Here is a 23,542-nt window from a genome sequence, read left to right on the forward strand (position 1 = left end):
TAGCAGATCTAGATCAGTGCGACCCGTTCCTGCTTTTCAAGACCGATACCGATATATATACATATATTAAAAAATCATAAATATATTTTTTCAAATGTATATGATTCTGTAGTATTAGCACACCTTATGGTAAGAAATACTAGTAGTGGGCAACAGGTGGATTTAACATACCTTTGACCAATAGAATACATTTAATCATAGAACCTTTTAATCATTATTATTATTTTATTTTGTATTATTTATGAATGTAGAATTTATTTTTACTATTTATTGTGTAGACTGAAAACACTGTCTTACAGTGGAAGTATTGGCAAATAAAGAAATAGGAATTCAAGAAATAATGAAGACAAATACTGACAATGCCTATGAACATTGGCTTGCAGTTATTGCACATAGTCAACATGCAATAATACTATTAGGCTTGTCAGTGAGAAAGGAAAATAAAGTTGTCTTTTTGAGGAGAAATGGAACCTTATAAGTCACTTTAAGTTTAGCATGAGGGAGAGGGTCTACCCTCTTCAGGGAATTAATTGTTATGATATCTCTAAGCTACAGAAAACATCCAGTTGCCTATTAAACATACACAAGACACAGACGATAGACAACCGGTTACTTACAGCTGCCATTAATTAGTGCTTTTGTTTGCCTTTGTGGTCAAATCAGGGTCAAATGCATAGGATCAACGAGCCATCGTTAACCTGCTAATGTTACACAGCTGATTGGCAACATGCATTAATCCACCACATACATCACTCTGATCTCCAAGCAAGTGGGAGAACACTCTAAAATCGGGGATTTTACTTTGGCTGGTCAATTTAAGATGACAACAGCAACAGAGATTAGTTGTAGACCTGTATGTATGATGATCAGTTATTATTCCAGACAGTGGTCTATCCAAGACGTTTTAACACGTTTAAGAGCAGGTCCTCATGCCGTCTCTCTCTCTCTCTCTGTGTGAGTAGCGTAGACTAACAGCGAGGGGCTGTGCTGCTGCTTCTGCCACACAACGCCGTTTAACCGAGTTATACTTCTCCAGTACAACGGTGTCTAACCGGAGAGTTATACTTCTCCACCAACGGTGCCTAACCGAGAGAGTCCATGTAGATCACAGCTGACAAATATTATATATTATCGGAGCTAATAGGAGCTGCGTCCCATGGACGCACTAGAGTTGTCATGAATGCGTCCTTTCGCAATATGGTGCGTCAGCGACGCAGGACGCAGGCCTACGAGCATCTCTGCATTTAGCAGACGCTTTTATCCAAAGCGACTTACAATAAGTGCATTCAACATAGGTAGGGAACGAAACTACTAATCACCAGAGGTCGTAAGTGCATTTCCCGTAAAAACAAGCAACCAAGAGTATACCTAGTGCTAAGGTAAAAGTGCAATATATCAGCTATCTACTTTCTTAAACACATGAGATAAAATAGCCAAATCAAATGAGCACGAGCTAATAGATCCAATACAACAATACAACAATAGTTCCTACAACTAGTTAACAACAAGTAGGCCAGGCAAAGAGGAAGGGTAGTGTTTCCTGAAGAGGTGGGTTTTCAGCCTGCGGCGAAAGATGGGCAGTGACTCTGCTGTCCTGACATCAGTGGGAAGTTCATTCCACCACTGTGGGGCCAGAACAGAAAAAAGTCGTGACCGTGTCGATCGACCAGAAGGACCGTTGAGTGGCGAGGGAGTCAGTCGCCCCGAGGTGGCAGACCGGAGTGGTCGGGCAGGGGTGTGGGCATTGACCAAAACCCGGAGATAAGAATGACCCAAAAAGAATCAGGTACCAGAAAGGAAAAGAAAAGTGAGCTGATCTTCACACTAGACTCAAACTTGATATTAATAAAAAACATGTTAAGAATGTCACCAACACAATCAAATGAAATCAGTAACATGTCAGGCACATAAGACCATATCTAACAACAGATTCAGCTAAAGTCTTCATGCATGCTATGATCTTCTCTCTCATAACATACTGCTTCATGACCTGGTCACAGCAAATCTGACAACTTTGAAACCTATAGATCACTTTACAAACAGACATTAAAAACCCTTGACTGAAAGCCCAATCGTTGTCACCATTTCCATATAGTTCAGAAATTACAATTTATTTACTTTTGATCGTTTTAAACATTTCGCAGACGCCCGTCTAATTTTTTTATTTTTAAATAGGCTTGCACCTCCTCCACTGAGCCAGTTTAGGTTAAGGGCAGCGACCAGAGGGGACTGCATTGTACCGAACAGACATAGTGTGGTTGGTAAAACAATAGTCTTCCTACCGAATTAAGAGAAACCTCCAATTATTTCAAATTCAACCTAAAGAGATGGCTTAAAGCAAACCAAACTTGTAATCATGGGCAATTATCAGCTCTATTCGTCACATTTTTCATATTTTAATGTAATTATTCTGTCTCCTGTACATTATTTACTTGCCTCATATTGATATGGCTGTTTTGTATTGATAGTTATATCACCACTTTTAACAGCCTGCTCAGGGACTACAGATGAAAATGATCTTTTGGCTGATCTGGCTCATTGACATGGATGTGAAAACTGAAATGTTGATTAATGTGCACTGTCCCTGGTAACTCACTAAATAAATACATGTCAGCTGACAAGATGAGCAGGGGTCACTGGAGGGGAGAGAAAGACATTTGGTGAGGATTTCAGAATGAACTCAGTTAACGCGGGACAAACATGGCCGAGTACCAAGAAAATGATCGAAAATAAAGCGACGGCAATCTACCATACAGTGAGTGATAGAGGCAAGCTGTTTGTGGCCTCTATCATTTCTTAGCCTGCAATGATTGGCTAAGAAAATATCTACAGTACGACTTTGTGTCTCCGCAGGACCCAAACAATAATACATTAAATAGTAATCACTTCCCTATTTAATTGTCAATTAATTAATTGTCACATTAAAAGTTTAATAAAGGCTGTAAAGCTGCAATTAATGGTAGCATATTTTGAAATGTGTTATGTGATAACAATAGAAACACAATTATAAGTTAATTTATGGTGTGGTTTTTATTTTGTCATGCCTTTGCATGACATAAGTTGTACTTTTGACAAAAGTGACAATGAGACACTTATAAAAGATATCATGTTATGGGATTATCATTTTAGAGAGAGAGAGAGAGAGAGAGAGAGAGAGAGAGAGAGAGAGAGAGAGAGAGAGAGAGAGAGAGAGAGAGAGAGAAAGAGAAACTTACTGAGGTTCAAATGGTCTTTAGGTTCCTCTCTAATAGAAACAGTCCTGGCTGGTGCTGGAGAACTCATCTTCACCTGCAGTTTGGAATCCACAGACTGGTCTGGAATGAAGGGAATAGAAGGATTTTAATAAGAAGGATTCTGATTTGACATGAGTTGTAGATTTTCACATGGTTTGGAGATGAAGGTTCAATGTAAAACTGAGGAATGAGGGTGTAGCAAAGACAGAGCCGTGACCCAAAATACATCTCCAAGCTTTAAGAGATGATGAACTTTGATAGAACATTGTCCATCATCTCCATAATGATGCCTGATCATAATTATGTGAACAACAACAGCGGTGTAACTATACACATATTCAACCATACATGGATGAGGATGTTTCCAGATATTGACACAAATCCTATTGACAGAAATAGGAACCGTGGCTCAGGGCTATTGGAGTGCAACATTTCTGACTTGATGGAAACGTGTTATTGTTTTACTAGCAGTGGCTTATGTCTGCAGTGTAGAGGATCCAAATGAAACCCTCGTGATCACCGCCCGGCCACAACGGTCAGAGGCAGAGGTTACGTTGTCAGTCTGTCTGTCTGTCTGTGTCTGCTGCTAATCTCACTAACTAACTACACCCATCAACATAAAACCTTTTTTTTGCATGCTGCCAGTATGTGCATTCATAACCTCAGAGCCACCACACATACCACATGGTCACAACGCTCTGATCAGTGAGTCCTTGGTTCCATTCCGGTCGTCTCTGCCATTTGCTGAATGTTATCCCCTACTCTCTCTCTCTGCATTCCCTGTCTCTCCACTGTCATTGTCAATAAAGGCAAAACATATCTTTAAAACAAAGTCTGTGACACAGACTGTGCACGCACACCTGATACAGTCAGAGAGACCACAGCACCCAGGACAGACGCCTTCAGTTTGTTTGTTTGTTTGTTTGTTTGTTTGTAGTAACATACTATTGTACTATGATAACCTGATACCATGTGGAACATGTGCAAGTGTTATTTTCCACAACACACTAAAGAGCAAACATGGCTCCCAGTTTGATGTCAAATTCTAAGACAGAGTTTCGTTCTATGTAGAGAAGAGAGGAAGGTGTAAAGCACATTGACATTGACCCAAAAAGAATCAGGTACCAGAAAGGAAAAGAAAAGTGAGCTGATCTTCACACTAGACTCAAACTTGATATTAAAAAAAACATGTTAAGAATGTCACCAACACAATCAAATTAAATCAGTAACATGTCAGGCACATAAGACCATATCTAACAACAGATGCAGCTAAAGTCTTCATGCATGCTATGATCTTCTCTCTCATAACATACTGCTTCATGACCTGGTCACAGCAAATCTGACAACTTTGAAACCTATAGTCACTTTACAAACAGACATTAAAAACCCTTGACTGAAAGACCAATCGTTGTCACCATTTCCATATAGTTCAGAAATTACAATTTATTTACTTGTGATCGTTTTAAACATTTCACAGACGCCTGTCTATTTTTTTTATTTTTAAATAGGCTTGCACCTCCTCCACTGAGCCAGTTTAGGTCAAGGGCAGCGACCGGAGGGGACTGCATTGTACCGTACAGACATAGTGTGGTTGGTAAAACAATAGTCTTCCTACCGAATTAAGAGAAACCTCCAATTATTTCAAATTCAACCTAAAAAGATGGCTTAAAGCAAACCACACTTGTAATCATAGGCAATTATCAGCTCTATTCGTCACTGGTGACATTTTTCATATTGTACTGTAATTATTCTGTCTCCTGTACATTATTTACTTGTCTCGCATTGATATGTCTGTTTTGTATTGATAGTTATATCACCACTTTTAACAGCCTGCTCAGGGACTACAGATGAAAATGATCTTTTGGCTGATCTGGCTCATTGACATGGATGTGAAAACTGAAATGTTGATTAATGTGCACTGTCCCTGGTAACTAACTAAATAAATACATGTCAGCTGACAAGATGAGCAGGGGTCACTAGAGGGAGGAGAAAGACATTTGGTGAGGATTTCAGAATGAACTCAGTTAACGCGGGACTAGCCTCGATCTCCAGGCTTTTATTGTTTAGTTTTGCTAAAAAATAAAAGCCTGGACCAACCATAGCCTGTCCTGGGTATAAGGAAGTGGGATTTCCTTATATTACAACCAGAGTGCAGTGGGCGTCGCTCGTAATGTTGTGTTAACGGGGCGGGGATTGACGGACAGATCGGTGAACCAATGGGATCAGGCGCAGTCTCTCTGCGCCTCTATACACCCGCCCCTCTATACACGAAATCAGGAGCGTTGGAGCAGGCTAACGTGGGACAAACATGGGCGAGTACGAAGAAAATGATCGAAAATAAAGCGACGGCAATCTACCATACAGTGAGTGATAGAGGCAAGCTGTTTGTCGTCTCTATCATTTATTAGCCAGCAATGATTGGCTAAGAAAATATCTACAGTTCAAATATGGCACCTACAGTGCAATGGCACCATGAACTTTCTCTGACTTTTTCAGCTCAAGACCCAAAAGAAAGACTTTGTGTCTCCACAGGACCCAAACAATATTACATTAAATAGTAATCACTTCCCTATTTAGTTGTCAGCAACAATGTGTCGCGTTAAAAGTTTAATAAAGGCTGTAAAGCTGCAATTAATGGTAGCATATTTTGAAATGTGTTATGTGATAACATTAGAAACACAATTATAAGGTAATTTATGGTGTGTTTTTGATGCCTTTGCATGACATAAGTTGTACTTTTGACAAAAGTGACAATGAGACACTTATAAAATATATCATGTTATGGGATTATCATTTTAGAGAGAGAGAGAGAGAGAGAGAGAGAGAGAGAGAGAGAGAGAGAGAGAGAGAGAGAGAGAGAGAGAGAGAGAGAGAGAGAGAGAGAGAGAGAGAGAGAGAGAGAGAGAGAGAGAGAGAGAGAGACTTACTGAGGTCTTTAGCTTCCTCTCTAATAGAAACAGTCCTGGCTGGTGCTGGAGAACTCATCTTCACCTGCAGTTTGGAATCCACAGACTGGTCTGGAATGAAGGAAATAGAAGGACTTTAATAAGAAGGATTCTGATTTGACATGAGTTGTATAGATTTTCACATGGTTTGGAGATGAAGGTTCAATGTAAAACTGAGGAATGAGGGTGTAGCAAAGACAGAGCCGTGACCCAAAATACATCTCCAAGCTTTAAGAGATGATGAACTCTGATAGAACATTGTCCATCATCTCCATAATGATGCCTGATCATAATTATTTGAACAACAACAGTGGTGTAACTATACACATATTCAACCATACATGGATGAGGATGTTGCCAGATATTGACACAAATCCTATTGACAGAAATAGGAACCGTGGCTCAGGGCTATTGGGCTGCAGACATCTGACTTGATGGAAACGTGTTATTGTTTTACTAGCAGTGGCTTATGTCTGCAGTGTAGAGGATCCAAATGCAACCCTCGTGATCACCGCCCGGCCACAACGGTCAGAGGCAGAGGTTATGTTGTCAGTCTGTCTGTCTGTCTGTGTCTGCTGCTAATCTCACTACCTAACTACACCCATCAACGTAAAACCTTTTTTTTTCATGCTGCCAGTATGTGCATTCATAACCTCAGAGCCACCACACATACCACATGGTCACAACGCTCTGATCAGTGAGTCCTTGGTTCCATTGCTCCACATTTATTGTCTCTCTCCACTGTCATTGAAAATAAAGGCAAAGCCCCGTTCGCGCGCGTGCATGAGCCCCGGGAGGTGCGTCATCTAGGTCAGGAGGTAATAGGGGGTGCACAGCTAAATAAGTTTGGGAACCGCTGGGCTAGTGAAACACATGACACATGTGCAGCCCTATGAATAGCAGTATGGACTTTTATAAAAGTCATTTATCCTTTTTTTAAAGTGAGTCATGTTGTGATGACCACACACCGCCCACTTCACACTGGGTGTGATTTTTAAACTCTGTGACACAAACTGTGCATTCACACCCGATACAGTCAGAGAGACCACAGCACCCAGGTGGAATGGTTGGCTAGGAAAATGTCTACAGCGCAAATATGGCGCCTACTGTACAGTGCAATGGCACCATGAACTTTCTCTGATAACAGTCTGTAGACCAGAGAGGTTCCCCGTCTTTTTCTGTTCAAGACCCAAAAGAAGAATTGTGTCTCCACGGAACCCAAACAAAAACAAAAAATCACACCCAGTGTGAAGAGAGTGGTGCCTATCGTGACTTTTACGTGTTTTTACTCATTTTAACATCTTGTACGTATTTTTACTCATTTTGAGTATTTTTACTCAGTTGAAGTATTTTTACTCAGTGTAAGTATTTTTACTCAAAAGTGTGTGTGTGTGTGTGTGTGTGTGCGGGCGCGCGCGCGTGTGTGTTGCACTCCTGTTTGTGTATAATTAGTGTAACTGGTTGCATCTTTGTGTTGCAATCAGCCGCAGCTGTTGAGGTCATTGCGGTCGTGCTCAAACATACGGACGGACACACGGACGGACACACACACGGACAAAGTCATGTATAGGAGTGGTTGGCACCACTCAAAAATACATTCAACTAGAAAAAGTGCTCCTCGGAGCACAACTCTCCGCTGTTGGGAATGTTGGGAATGTTCTATCTGTATAAGTGTCCTATCCGTCCTGTCTGTATAAGTGTCCTATTCCTCCTATCCGTCCTGTCTATGTAAGTGTCCTATCCGTCCTGTCTGTGTAAGTGTCCTATCCGTCCTGTCTGTGTAAGTGTCCTATCCAATTGTTACAGTATCCGCCATTTCTCAACCATTTCGTGATTGTTCCTGTCTTACCTCACTCTTACCAGACTTGTGTTGGGAATATTGGGAATGTTCTAATTCTTATATTCTAACTGTCCTATCCATCCTGTCTGTATAAGTGTCCGATCCGTCCTGTCTGTATAAGTGTCCTATCCGTCTGTATAAGTGTCCTATCCGTCTTGTCTGTATAAGTGTCCTATCCGTCCTGTCTATGTAAGTGTCCTATCCCTCCTGTCTGTGTAAGTGTCCTATCCCTCCTGTCTGTATAAGTGTCCTATCCGTCCTGTCTGTATACTGTAAGTGTCCTATCCGTCCTGTCTGTATACTGTCAGTGTCCTATCCGTCCTGTCTGTATACTGTAAGTGTCCTATCCGTCCTGTCTGTGTAAGTGTCATATCCCTCCTGTCTATGTAAGTGTCCTATCCGTCCTGTCTGTGTAAGTGTTCTATCCGTCCTGTCTGTATAAGTGTCCTATCCGTCCTGTCTGTATAAGTGTCCTATCCGTCCTGTCTGTATAAGTGTCCTATCCGTCCTGTCTGTGTACTGTAAGTGTCCTATCCGTCTGTGTAAGTGTCATATCCCTCCTGTCTATATAAGTGTCCTATCTGTCCTATCTGCCAATTATGTATCAGCCATGCAGCCATTTCGTGATGGTTCCTGTCTTACCTCACTTTGACGGTGGCAAAGCCACCGTCAAAGTGACGCCATGTATTTATACAATATTTCACCGTATTGTCACGTGTCACGTGAGGCTTGACCAATCGGTGCGTCATATTTAGAAAGTGAAAACAAAACTCTCCTACGGAGAGTAATAATAATCAATTAAGCCCTATTTAATTATCAATCACAACAATCCAAATGTGTCACGTTAAAAGTTTAATTAAATTCAATCTTTATTTCAGACCCAAAGGAGATCCGTATCACAATAAAAGTGTGCCCATTGTTCCACAGTCTAGAGCAGGGGTTTTCAACTGATTTTGACCCAGGGACCACCATCCTGACTAAGAGCAACCTGGGGACCACCACTATTGTGCGTGGTGGGTCCATCATAGACCCGCCCCATTCTTTCCCAATATCCGATATTCCGATATTGTCCAACTCCTAATTTCCGATACCGATATCAACCGATACCGATATATGCGGTATATAAAAGTCAACTAATTGTCAGGAACATCACATATCTAATCAAATAAAATAGCAATAACATAATAACTAAAAGAATACAGTGATTTTGTTTGTTTTCAATGAAGTGAGTCATGTGACTCAATGGGTGTTCACTCTCCATTCCGACATCTCACCACTCCGACTAGTGGCTTCCGCGTGCGGTTAGGGTTAGGGTTAGGGTTAGGTATAGGGTTCGTCAACGTCGGAAAGGCGACATGTCGGAAAGGAGAAATGCACCCGACTCAATGGTGAGTCCCACTAATCTCAGATTAGATGTTATAGGCCTATTTGACAGTGCAGAAGCATAATTGCTTTGATGCCTATAACATTAACGAGCGTCAACAAGTGTCAGCTGGACACACACACACACACACCTGCCCTCTGCAGTGCTCTAATTTGATAGTGACTGTGGTCTGTCTCTTTTCTCAGCAAAAGCCCTTGAATATGATGGAATTTGATGAAGGATTACAGTGATCATGGAAAGCTCACATTTCATATCACACACACCATATAGTGAGAACTCCTGGGGGGAAAAAAATCTGAATGCATGGCCAGGGACCACGGACCACCGGTTGAAAACCCCTGTCCTATTGGACACTGTGTTCATGATTTGTGGTATTTGTTTGCCAGGCCCCTCCTGCAAACTTTGAAAGCCAATCGTGGCCAATCAGAAGGCCATCTGAAAATTGGATTGTGGTTCAACAGTTACCTTCACGTTCGCTCAATCTCGGACGGCCACGTGTACGCTTCTTGGGTTCGATCACCACTCGCTGTGCCGCAGGGGAGGGCAGACAGACGGGATACTTTCGAGGACGGCCACGGCCACGCTTCTGAGGTTCGACCACCATGTGCTGTACCGTCATACTGGAGACATCTGAGAGAGAGAGAAAGGGAGAGAGAGTGAGAGAGAGAGAACGCAGGATTTAGTATTATTGTTCACCTCATTAGAAATAATGTCCAGTGGTGGAAAAAGTACTCACATCTTTTACCCGTTACCCTTCGTTTACATATGTACATACGTGGCTTCTACAGCACGCAACATATCAGCGTAAATGGTAAGATCGTTGGCACTAGATGTACCCTGTTTTAATAAAACTCTAAATTTATCCCATCTTTCTCCACTGTGCTCAGGGGAATCATAAATTATAAACTAAACTTGTTGTATCCTTTTCAATTACTTTCCATATGCGACATTAGCAGCAAAAGACAACACAACATGGTAAAATGTAGCTGGCACACGTTCGACAAAACTTGAAGCCAGACTTTGACAACATCAACCTTGTTTTATCATCATTAATTTTAACCCTTCAATCCGAGGACGCATCTATGTCATTTTTAGATTTCTTTGGCTTTTAAAAAATAGCAGATATACAAGCTCATAATGTGGCACCGAGTGCCACACTACGAGCTTGTAGATCTGCTATTTTTGAAAAAATCATGAAAATGTGTGCAAATCTTTGAATATATATATTTTTAAGTGAACATTTGTAACTCAAATCTTTGCTTCTGGGGATTCTACAAATGTCTTCTAAATCCTAACAGTTTTTTTTTTTAAAGTATGTTGCTATAATATCACATTACAGTTTACATTTAAACAAATAAATACATTATTTTAAAAGATTTAAAACAATTCCAACATTTTTCAAAAGTATTTCATGAATACATGAAAAAAACAAACATTTAAGAAGTAGTGAAAATAGCAGATCTACAAGCTCATAGCGTGACGCCAAGCGACACGTTGTGAGCTTGTAGATCTGCTATTTTCACTAGTTTGGGTCCGGGGCAAACGTGATGATGATTCCAGAGATATTATGTACCTATTTGTGTGAGTTTGACAGAATTTGTAGGAGCAGCAGCAAAAAGTGGGTTTCAAAGTGAACACAAAAAACAGTCTGGCACAAATGGCAGAGCCTATGTGGGGAGTTGCGTCATGATCCAAGGAATTCATTGGGAAAAAAGATCTACGGCAGTGGTTCTCAAACTTTTTCGTGCCAAGGACCCCCAAACTGATACGTACGTGGCCGCAGACCCCCACCTGAAAATATGTTGTGCCAGGGACCCCCAGAAGCAAAGATTGACGTAAAAAATGTTTGCACACATTTTCAAGATTTTTCAAAAATAGCAGATCTACAAGCTCAGAGATATGAGCTTGTATATCTGCTATTTTTCAATAGCCAGCGTATAAAGTATGGATAAAGGGGTTAAAATGATTTTGACACTTTATTAGCACATTTTGCTGAGGACCCCTTGGTATCCCCCCCAAGGACCCCTGGGGGTCCCCCGGAACCCACTTTGAGAACCAATGCCTCTAGAGCAGTGGTTCTCAAACTTGTCAAGGACCCCCAAATTGAGACTTATTAGCCCGCGGAGTCGGACCCCCATTTGAAAAGATACACCAGGGACCCCCATAAGAGAAGACTTTTACGGCTTTAGCTGTGATTCTCAACCACTTTAATTTCAAGGACCCCCAGTTTGACATGCATTAGGTTACTTATGTTGTAAAATCAATGTTAATTTAACTCTGAGAGTGTACAAATGGAACCAAATGGACCCGTTAGGGTCCATTTGGTTCCATTTGTACACTCTCAGAGTTACAGACCCATAAGGGTCCATTTGGTTACTAACTATCCATCGTTTAGCTGGGGACCCCCTGGAACTCCCTCAATGACCCCTGGGGGTCCCCGGACCCTACTTTGAGAACCAATGGTCTAGAGGGGAACCTGACAGAACTACTTATAGGGTTAGTTATGAAAGCAATGATATCATTTACTGACTCAGATGTCCTACACATAAATCTATACATAAGATTGCGTAGCACAGCCGTGCAGGCGGTTCCCCCGACACGTACAAACATCTGGCTTGCACTGGAGCTTCTTGGAGCTCTCAGCAGAAGCCTCATTATCATCAGTCATTATAAGACACTGTAATTAAAGCTGTAAAGCTTCAATTAATGGTAGCATATTTTGAATGTGAATTTTTGAATGTGACAACATAAACACATTAATTGCAAGTTAATTTAGGGTGTGTTTTTTATTTTGTCATGCCTTTTCACAAAAGAAGAAGGCAATTTTAAAGATGACTTCAGAGTGGTATTTTCATGACTCAGCTAAACAAGATCTCACAACTCTTTTTTTCTGATATGTCCATCAGTGGCATAGCCAGAAAACTAGCATAGGCTGGGCCTAGCCAGAAGCGGGTGGGCACGAATGTACGCGAAAATTATCATTTCTTTCAGTTTTTTTTATACTTTTTTATGCGAGTTTGTGGCGATTTCTGATACCTATATATACACTGTTATCAAAATGGCTGAAGGCCCAGGCCTACCTATGCACATTTCTTGTCTCTCTCCACTGTCATTGTCATTAAAGGCAAAATATTCCCCAATTTTGCCCACCCGTGGCTACGCCCCTGCAGTGGCGTAGCGCAGAATCGCGGGGCCTCCCCGCGAACATGCACAACATGCGCCCGCGCGCTTCGCGGGCGCGAAATTTTTCGGGTCTAATTCGGGTCTAACTCGGTCTAATTCGGGTCTAATTCGGTTCTGTTTGACCAATATAAATCAACATTTTTTCCGGTTTTTGACCAATAAAATATTTGTATCAGCGCAGGCGGGGCCCCCCCTGCTGGTGGCCCCCCCGCACCGCATCCCTTGCTGCCCCTCAGCTATGCCACTGCGCCCCTGATGTCCATTGTCCTAATATGAGATTTGTGGAACAGTGTGAAAGGAGCACCAACCGCCCCACACTGTTGACTATGTCTTAAAAATAGACAATCCATGTCAAAGTCTACCTAGCTGCCGATTAACATTAAGACGGCGTTAAGCCAATATTCCTGTGAAATTCAGGGGTGGGGCCTCAAGGAAGTTTGATAGTAAGGTAACAAGAAGAGATGTACAATGTACAGAAATAGAAAAGCAAGAGGCCCTGTTAGGAAGGTAATTTTTACTGACCTCTGGGAAACCCTTCTAGAGGTTGTTAGAAGGCCTCCGAACAAAAAGTAAAATGCTAAAAATCGATAAAAGAAAAAATAGGAGAAATCCTTAAAGCGAGCGCCGACAATGTAATTGTCTGAGTTAAGTATACTGTTCTTGGAAAAATGGTTTAATCTTTTATTTTTAAGTGAATCATTGACAATCAGTAGGATAAGTCCATCCTGCCTAAAATTGAGTCAGGGAAATAGATCTTATAGTGATCCTTCACTCATTAAGAAGAGCGAAGTTATCAAGAAATGTTGGTTTTAACCCTAGGATGAAAAAAATGTACTTAGAGGTTCCTAGGGAAGCTGGAGGACTGGGTTTACCAAACTTTCTATGGTACTATTGGGCTGCAAATATTATAAAATGTTTGCATTGGAGATACACATATGAGTATGAACAGGGACCTGACTGGGTTCATATGGAGTTGCTGTCCAATCCTTTGCCAATACTCACCTCACCACTACCATTTAGCCGTAACATACAACTTACAAACACTGTGGTTAAAGCCTCACTTAAAATATGGTTACAGTTCCGAAAACATTTTGGCTTAAAACAACCTAGCAGATTTTTCCCAGTGACAAATAATCCTCTATTTCCCCCATCCGTGGTGGACAAAGCGTTTCAGTATTGGCACAGGAATGGATTGGTGTTTTTCTGTGATCTCTTCCCAGACGAGACATTCATTCCTTTTGAAACACTCAATGCAGATCATAATATACCCAGGTCCCATTTCTTTAGGTTTCTTCAAATCCGCAGTTTTACCCAGAAAATGTTTTCCTCATACCCTTACAAGCCACCCAGAAATCAACTGGATGTCATTTTGGAATTTGGTCCCTACGCAAAAAAACGTGTGTCTGTGGTATATGCTTTGATAGGGGACCTAAAACCAGTAACTTGGGACAGAGTGAGAACTGCCTGGGAGAGGGATCTGGGTGTTGAGCTTCCTGAGGAGATGTGGCAGGACAGTCTACTACGTATTCACACTTCTTCAATGTGTATACGCCATGGTTTAATTCAATTTAAGGTATTACACCGGCTTCATTACTCAGGGGAGAAGCTGGCCAGACTCTTTAACATCCCAGAACCTGGCTGCCCGAGATGCAGCCAGACCCCAGCTTCACTGGGCCATATGTTCTGGATGTGCCCCTCCCTCAATACCTACTGGAGACGAATATTTGAAGTATTCTCTCATATGTGTGGAAAAGCAATAACTCCCTCTTTCCACACGGCCATTTTTGGCATAACTCCCCCTGACTGTACAGTCACATCTCCACAAGCAAACGCTTTGGCATTTGCCTCCTTATTAGCTCGTAGACTGATTCTCTTAAATTGGAAGTCCGACAAAGCACCCTCTTTCTCGCAATGGCTAAAAGAAGTCTTGTCTTTCCTACCTCTTGAGAAACTCAGGTATAGAGTGCATAGAGCCCGCAACAACTTTATTTTAGCTTGGAGTCCCTTTGTTGATTTTGTTGAAGAATTTTCCTTTAACTAAAACTGTTCAGTTAATTGTTATTATTATTTTTGTACATATTTATCTATGTCCGACTTGTGATGTGAAGAACTGTCCCTGTTATATAGTATATATAGTATATAGAATAAGGAGAGGTATCTCTGTCTAGAACTGTGAGAATTGTGTTTTGATTGTAATCTTGTCCCACTGCTTTGTTTTTTTTTGTTTTTTGTTTTTTCTTTGGAGCCTAAGGGGGGAGGGGGGAGGGGGGGGGGTTGTATGTGTGTCTATATAGTCTTGTATGTTATATCAACGCGATCTCTTTTTTTGTATAAAATGCTATACATTTATTCGTGTATGTAACATAAAAACTGTAAAATAAAGTTGTAAAAAAAAAAAAAAAAAAGAAATGTTGGTTTTGAGCTTGTAGATCGGCTGTTTTTTTGCCAAAGTAAATCTTTTGTATTTTTAAGCTTGTAGATCGGCTGTTTTTGGCGATTGTGGGGACTGTGGAGTTTAGGCTGGTGGATCTATTGTTGTCTACCGGGTTGAGTTCCATAGTCTTTATAATCGTAGAACTGGTACATTTAACCTTGTCGATCTGCAATGTTTAAGTAAAATAGCACCTGGGTTCCTAAGGGTGTATTAAAAGTCCAGGTTATGGGGAACCGTTTATAGTGGTGATTTGTGCTATTGTTCCCTGAGTAGGCAGAATTATATGACTTCTGCATATGTTGGCAGATTTATACAATGTTTGCATGCAACCATATATGCTTTTGCTGACTTTCTCTTTTCTGTATGCACAAGCTACTGACCACATCTAAGGTGATAGATGTACCGGATCATTGGTCTGTGAGCCAAGAGGCCCCTATTTCCTGTCATGGTTGTAGTAGCTCAGCCACCTATGGTTTTCATGATGGCAGTGTGCATGCAATGCAGCACTCTAAGGATATACGATTGACCAAACATGGCTGACTGGGAGTCACGTGATGTCTAGAGTGTTCGCATGGTCTCTTAGTCCGTCATGCAAAGTTAACCTGTGAGTCTCCGAAGTAGGAAGAGGAAGTTGATTTATAATAACATTTTTGCTGTGTTTGCAAAAAAGCCCTGAGAGGAGGGGTGGGCATATAATCGAATTTTTGATGCGTTTGCTAAAAAGCTTCACGGATTACCTTGTATGGATAATAAACATTAGTGTATGAATGGTGAAGAGGAGGATCAAAAGGGGTGCCTATGGAGAAGTGTTTGGCACATGTCTGGGTTTTGGGGTATAAAGGGGCCAGCCCGACCACAGGACCAGACTCTTGCTGGGCTGGACTCATCATGGGCTGGAGACTTTTGTCTCTACTCTTATTTCCAGATAAAGACTTAGAATCTGAACGGTGAGGAGATGAATTACTATAGTGCTTAAAGGGGGGACAACCTGCTTTTCAACATAGCCAGTCTTTGACTGTGCAGGTAGTATTAAATACTTGGGTTTCCAAATGTTGTAGTAAGAGTTATGAACAAAAAATTAAAAGTAATCTTTTTGACATAGATCCTTCACTTTACCTTATTTTAAAATAGCTTTGCACATTTAAAAAATTGTACAGGTTTTGAGTTTATGTACTTCAATTTTGTGGAAATGACAGGAGTATAACAGATATTTTCCTGATTATGTGCCTTCTTTAAATTTCCTTTGCTTTCTTTGATCCAAACATGACATGAGTTGATCTTATTGTAAAGTTACAACTTTAAGTTAAACTTTTTGTTACTGAAAATGTATTAAGCCCTATATTGGTGAATAAATAAAAAGTGCGTAAAAGTCCATTCCAGTCCGCCTCTCCTTCTTTTCTTATTAGTTAGTAAAACAAACGGACCTAGGTTAGGTTTTCTTCAAGAGAGGTCGTGAAGCCCCTGTTGGCAAGTTGACTGAACCTACACCACGGCAACATACATACACATTCAATACACACCCCATACAGGTAGAGATTTGCAACTGATGCTAAGTTTGATGCCAACGTTTGATACAAAGCTGGGCGGAGTGATGTATTGAGGAAATGTTTTTGGAGTGCAATGTTTTGTATGCAATGAATTGTGAGCATTTATTTGTTTTGCAAGGACTGTGTGCTATGATGATGTGCTGTGGGGTGGGCATGGTGGCGTAAAGAGTGATATGGTTTGCATGTGTTGGCTCATTATCCCTATGTGTGACTAGACTTAAGAGTAACAATATATTTCTGGGTTCTAGGCCATGGGGATGTAGTGGGTTGGTGTAACGTATGAGCTTCAGTGCATTTCTCTAGTCAGAGGAGTGGGATAGGTTGTTTCTGAGTGAAGGTCAAGTTGATGTTTCTGTTGAAGCTGGCCAGTAAGTTTAGGGGGCCCCTCTGGCTCCTGCCTTTCTTATAACAGTGTTATCCTCAGATCCATAGTTTGTCTTAAGTCGGGGACTGGATATTATGGTAGTGGATCAAGTTATTAAAGGGCTTACGGATGGTGACCAGACTTAGACTAAAAAATTGCCGCTAATTCCCCGGAGGCCACAGGCCTGCTAACACGGTCGAGTTTGCTCTGAAATCACCATGGCGGGAAAAAGGTGGTTCTTCCGTCGCCACAAGTAAATATACAGTTTATTGCACTTCTGTGTGTTGCTTGTTGAAAAGGTCCCCGAGGACGGGGACATCCTATCTGTGTTGTACACCGCTCCAGTCGTGGTCTGGAACGGTTAATAACACACACACACACACACACACACACACACACACACACACACACACACACACACACACACACACACACACACACACACACACACACACACACACACACACACACACACACACACACACACACACACACACACACGCGCTGAGTTTCATAAACAATTAGCACAATATGTAGAATAGAATTATGATGTTTTGGTAGCCATACAGCCAAGCAGTTATATATTGACACTAAAGTCGGCCATACCAGCCCTGAAAAAATAAAGGATGGTCATTTTGTATTTTCAAACTAAATGCCAGACATCTCTGTTTATTAACAAGGGGGATTATGTTATTATGTTGTATAATAAAATACCTGCCGCAACAAAGCATTACACAGCAGAAATACGAGTCTGTCTGTCAACACAAACCTCTCTTTTGCAGTAGTCTATGGAAACCACTAGTAAAAAAAACAATACATACCGATGTTGTACAACTTTGCTACAGGTAAGCAGCCATGCAGGTCCCGGGTCCGTCTCTCGCCGTTCCTCTGATGTGAACGTCTTTTGGAGGCCATCTTTTGATACTGTGGACTTCTCCATCTGATGGCCTGTGGAAATAAACAGTAGAATAAAAATGTAGTAATCATTTAACAACCTTACATACTACATAGATAACTGAAGAGTTTCAACAATGCAGTGATTTTCTGTTCAGCCACTGCAACACAAAACTATGAAAAAGGCCTTATGGCAAAACATTACGGTGGAGCCCTGGCATGTCGAGCCGGGACTGTGCAGTTCCAGATGCCATAAAAAACGCACAGAGAGGCAAAAGGGGTAGTAATAATAATAATAATAATAATACATTTTATTTGTATTGCACTAAAGAAAACATTTGCAAGATAATCAAAAATCAAAAAAGTCTAAAACAGGATTTAAAACATGTTTAAAACAAGTTTAAAAAGGAGAGACAGGGTTATTAAACTGGCTTAAAAAAGCTAACCAAATGCATTATTAAAATGGTAGGTTTTTAGTGTTCTCTTAAAGGTGTTCACAGATTGTGGAGCTCTGAGATGGTCTGGGAGTGAGTTCCACAACCGGGGGGCAGCTGCATAAAATGCTGGGTCTCCCATGGTGCGGAGGTTGGTGTGCCGTTCCTTGAGTTTATTAGTGTTTCCGGAGCGGAGGCTGCGGGTGGCGGTCTGTGGTTCAATCAGTTCCTTGAGGTAGCGGGGGCATTTCCATAGATGCACTGATGGGGTTAACAGGGTGATTTTGAATTCTGTCCGGGAGGAGATGGGAAGCCAGTGCAGGGATTTGAGAATGGGGGTGGTGTGCTCGTATTTGCGCACTCTCGTCAGGATCCTAGCAGCGCTGTTCTGTAGGTATTGGAGCTTTTGAAGGCTCTTGCTAGGGATCCCGACGAGAAGTGCATTACAGTAGTCCAACCTGGAGGAGACAAAGGCGTGGACCAACTTTTCGGCGTCAGGAAGAGTGAGGGTGGGGCGGAGTTTAGCTATATTTCTAAGGTGGAAGAAGGATGTTTTGCAGAGGTGTTTGATGTGGGTCTCATAGTTGAGGCGGGGGTCCATTTTGACGCCCAGGTTGGTGACAACTGAAGAGAGGGGAAGGTCCTGGCCGGAGAAGGTGATGCTTGTTGTGAGGGATGATTTAACTTGATGTGGGGTGCCGATGAGAATGGCCTTGGTTTTGGAGCTGTTGAGTTGTAGAAAGTTGTGTTTCATCCACGCCTTTATCTCCTCCAGGCAGATGGTGATTGTGGATGAGGGTGATGGTGACGGGGATGACAGTGGGACTGCAGAGCGGGGGGGACAGGGGGGGTCCATTTTTATGTAGAGCTGTGTGTCATCGGCATAGCAATGGAACGAAATTCCATGCCTGCTGATGACACGGCCGAGGGGGAGCATATACAGGGTGAATAGGGTGGGGCCAAGCACGGATCCTTGGGGGACACCACAAGTGATGGGTTGGGTGGGGGAATGAGCACCTCCCATGGAGACACACTCAGTCCTTCCGGTCAGGTAGGACCGGAACCAGTCCAGGGAGGTGTCACAGAGTCCGATGGTGGAGTGGAGGCGGTTGAGGAGGATGGTGTGATCAAGGTTTACTTTATTTTATTTTGTCATTAACATGCTTTCACATGAAAACGAAATTTGCACTCAGGACCAGCAGTGTGTATAAATAAAAACTATCATTTCATGAATAAAAACACAAGATAAAAACTATCATTTCATGAATAAAAACATAAAATCCCTAGTAGCAGCAATTCAGAGGCAGAGCGTCAAGAAAAGTGCAGTGCAGCAGTATAAAGTGCATTTAGAGTTCAGTGCTCAGAGTTCAACAGCCTAACAGCCTCTGGATAGAAGCTGCGCCTGAATCTTTCAGTCCTGGCTCTAGTCTAATGGACTGAATCTGGCTTCTCCTGTCGGAGCGGAGTGAGACAAACACTTCATGTGCCGGGTGAGTGGGGTCTCCCATGATGCTGGCGGCGCTGCTCCTGCACCGGCTGTCATAGATGTCCTTAACTTCCGGGAGGTCGCTGTTGGTGATCCTCTGGGCGGTTTTCACCACTCTCTGCAGCGGAGCAGTTCCCATACCAGGTGGTGATGGAGAAAGTGAGGGTACTCTCCACCACGCACCTGTAGAAAGCCTCCAGCACTTGGGAGCTGAGACCGGCCTGTCTCAGCCTTCTGAGAAAGTAAAGGCGCTGGTGGGCCTTTTTCAGGATGTTGGAGACATTGATGGTCCACTTTAAGTCCTCCGAAATGTGAACCCCCAAGTATTTGAAAGTGGAGACTCTTTCCACCGTGGCTCCGTTTATGGACAGGGCGGGGGGAGGAGCATGAGCCTTCTTTCGAAAGTCCACAATCATCTCCTTCGTTTTCTCCACATTTATGCAGAGACTGCTTTCTCCACTGTAGTCCACTACGCCTGTCACCTCCTGCCGATACGATGTCTCGTCGTTGTGGGATATCTGTCCCACTACGACTGTGTCATCTGCCAATTTCACCGCCTGGCAACCCGGATATTTAGCCGAGCAGTCATGTGTGAGCAGCGTGTTGAGCAGGGGGGCTAAGGACGCAGCCCTGGGGGGAGCCGGTGTTGAGGATGATGTAGGAGGATGTAATGCCGTGGATCCTGACACACTGTGGCCGGTGAGTCAGGAAATCCAGTACCCAGTTGCAGAGGTTAGGTGTCGAAGGCTGCAGTGAGGTCCAGGAGGATGAGGAGGGAGGGGGAGCCATTGTCAGAAGCAGTGAGGATGTTGTTGGTGACCCTGACCAGTGCTGTTTCGGTACTGTGAGCGGAGCGGAAACCAGACTGGAATTTTTCGGAGATGTTGTTGCTGTTGAGGTGGCGACTATTTTTTCCAACACCTTGGAGAGGAATGGTAGGTTTGAAATGGGCCTGTCGTTTGCGTGAACGTCCGGGTCTAGGGTGGGTTTTTTGAGGAGGGGAGTCATAATGGCTGTTTTTAAAGCTGATGGAACGTGACCGGACTGTAGGGAATGGTTTATTGCATTGGCGATCAGGGGGCTTATGGCTTGGATGTGTAATTTGACCAGGGCTGTGGGAAAGGGGTCCAGGGTGTATGTGGAAGGCTTCATCCGGCTGATGGTGTCCTCAACCTCTTGCTGCGTGGTGGAAGAAAAGCAGCAGAGAGGCTGGGAGAGAGTTGGAGCACGAGATGATGGAGGTCCAAGGTCAAGGTGTCCGGGTTGATGTGTTTGAAGTTTCTGAAGTGGATTTGACGCTTGGTAATCAGTCTGCTGGTTGAATAAGTAAATTATGAATATTAAAATACAAGCATATACCTTTGCATCTGGAACCTGGAAGAAGAGTTTGACGACTCCACGCAGACGGGCATCTTTATTCACAGTTAACACCAGCGGTGGCTGGTACATCTGGGTATAATTTAGCCTGGCTCCAGACAAATCTGCCATTGCAAAATTGCATTGCACTTTAGCCCTCGGCAGATGTTTGTTGTCTGGCCACGTGAGGCTAGGTATAACTCCTCTCCTGGTACATCTGGGTAGAACTCCTGTCCTGACAACACAGAGAGGGGAGAGGAGGTAACTAAAATATGAAATCATTTAAAATCATCGTAGGGAAACAATGTTATTACACATAGATAAAGTATGTATGTGGCTATGAGTTTTGCTAAAATTATAATAATTATAATAAATCGCAATATGTCGCCTTGCTTACTGTATCGCAATATAACACAATATATCGAATCATGACCCTTGTATCGTATGGCCAGATTCTTGCCAACACACAGCCCTATCAGCAGTGTGTTGTGCTGGGTGCGGGCAGCGACTGAAAGCCAGTGAAAGGAACACACAAGGGGGAGATGTGAAACTTTTAGAAGCCAGGCATGCCTACTGTAGGTATTCTGGATTATTTGGAGGGGCTTCAGTGAGCAAGCTTGAGAGGCCAGTAAAAAAACACACATGCTAAGAGCCAGAGCATTCTGACGACCACTCTCTGAAGGGTGTGAGAGACAGCGTGGCTTATTTGATGAATGTGATCTTAAAATGTGTAGAAATAATGGTTGACAGACGCTTTTTAATCTGGAGAAAGCTGTTCAAGTATGAGAATGTCAAGAATACATGCAATGTGTGATAAACTATTTTACTCTGCAAACCCCAACTACCCACACACGGACACACACAGGCATGTATGTGCACATCTACCCATCCCATGTCTATAATGCTTTATAAACACACTTATAATGCATCATAATCTACTCATAACACTTTATAATTGTAGTTATATGAACTCATACATATAATGCTTTATAACAATAATAATAACACATTATAAAGCATTTCATAATAATGTATAAGGTCATGTATAAAAGCATTATAATCAGCTTATAACACTGTATAATTACAGTTATAAGGGAGGGATCAGTTTTATTATAGTTCTAATAGTTGTAATACATTAAAATAATGATATGATGCATTATAATCACTGTTATAATGCATTGCAGTGTGAGTATGTCCCTGTAAGTTGTCAGTGGGTGCATTAAGTAAAATAACAACAATAGCAACAACACAAAAGGTTTCTGTCTACACCTTCAGGAATGTCGTTACTTTACTTAAAGCACCCGATGACCACTTATAGTGACTTATAATCACATTATAATGCATCATAACAGTGATCATAATACACATTATTATAATCACATTATAATGCATCATAACAGTGATCATAATACACATTATTATAATGTATTCCAACTATGGCAATTAAAATACTCTATGATCCTTGCAAAACAATGTCCATCAATTACGAAATATTACAATGCTTGACCACATAGTATTATATACAATGATTTATAATGTGTTAGGATTATGTTATAAAGCATTTTGATTATGTATGAGTTCTTATAACTATAATTATACAGCATTATAAGCATATTATAATGCCTTAAAGTTATAAAGTGTGTTTATAATGTATTTTAGACATGGGGTGGCGCATAGCAATAACAACTAGCGTTAGCAGCTATGCTAGCACACTATTTTAAGTAGTTATCTTCTTATTGTGAGACACAATATAAACGTTGTTAAACGTGCATCCTGATGGTCTGCATTATGTGACACCGTAACACCGTGAAAAACAAGCAGATTTAAGAGGACTTTTACCTGAAATAAGGAGAAAGTTCAACAATAAACTCAAACCGTCGCTCCAACCAGTTCAGTTCAATTCAAATTCTACTGGAATGTGTTGTGTTGCCAGATCTCGCGAGAGACACAAGCAAACAGTGGTGTAAGAAGTACAACATTTCTTTACTCAAGTAAAAGTCTCAATACTGCAATGTAGAAATACTCTGCTTGAGTAAAAGTACAAAAGTATTGGCATCAAAATGAACTTAAAGAAGTAACCAAAGTATAAAGTACTCATTATGCAGAATATCCCATTTCACAAGTTTTCAATTGTATAATTGTCCCCAATGTCCCCCACCTGTATGAATGAATGAACCATTGTAAAGCGCTTTGAGCACTTGGAAAAGCGCTATAAAAATGCAATTCATTATTATTATTATTATTATAAAAATCTTTTGAAAATAGACAAAGTTTAAATAGGGCTGAAGTGGGTAAATGTATAAAGTTTTCAAATAATTGTAGTGAGTAAAAGTACAATATTTGCCTCTGAGCTACAGTGGAGTAGGAATATAAGTACAGACAATTGGAAATACTCCAGTACAGTAAAAAACATATATAGCTCAAAATTGTACTTAAATACAG

The 23,542-nt window shown here is 41.7% G+C and overlaps 1 protein-coding gene across 1 annotated transcript in view; it reads right to left on the minus strand.

The window, feature by feature from the left end:
• Nucleotides 1-21,222, minus strand: part of LOC311047928 (uncharacterized protein) — a 37,220-nt gene extending 15,998 nt beyond the window's left edge. The window contains exons 1-4 of the mRNA XM_084060880.1: nt 21,104-21,222; nt 17,752-17,878; nt 6,161-6,250; nt 3,216-3,314 (exon numbers count right to left, since the gene is read on the minus strand). Coding sequence (XP_083917006.1) covers nt 3,216-3,314; nt 6,161-6,250; nt 17,752-17,878; nt 21,104-21,193 — 406 coding nt within the window. The 5' untranslated portion in view covers nt 21,194-21,222. The remainder of the gene's footprint in view (nt 1-3,215; nt 3,315-6,160; nt 6,251-17,751; nt 17,879-21,103) is intronic.
• Between the last annotated feature and the right edge of the window lie 2,320 nt (nt 21,223-23,542).

The sequence above is a fragment of the Gymnoscopelus microlampas genome, assembly GCF_963454915.1.
Source record: "Gymnoscopelus microlampas genome assembly, chromosome: 6".
NCBI lineage: Eukaryota > Metazoa > Chordata > Actinopteri > Myctophiformes > Myctophidae > Gymnoscopelus > Gymnoscopelus microlampas.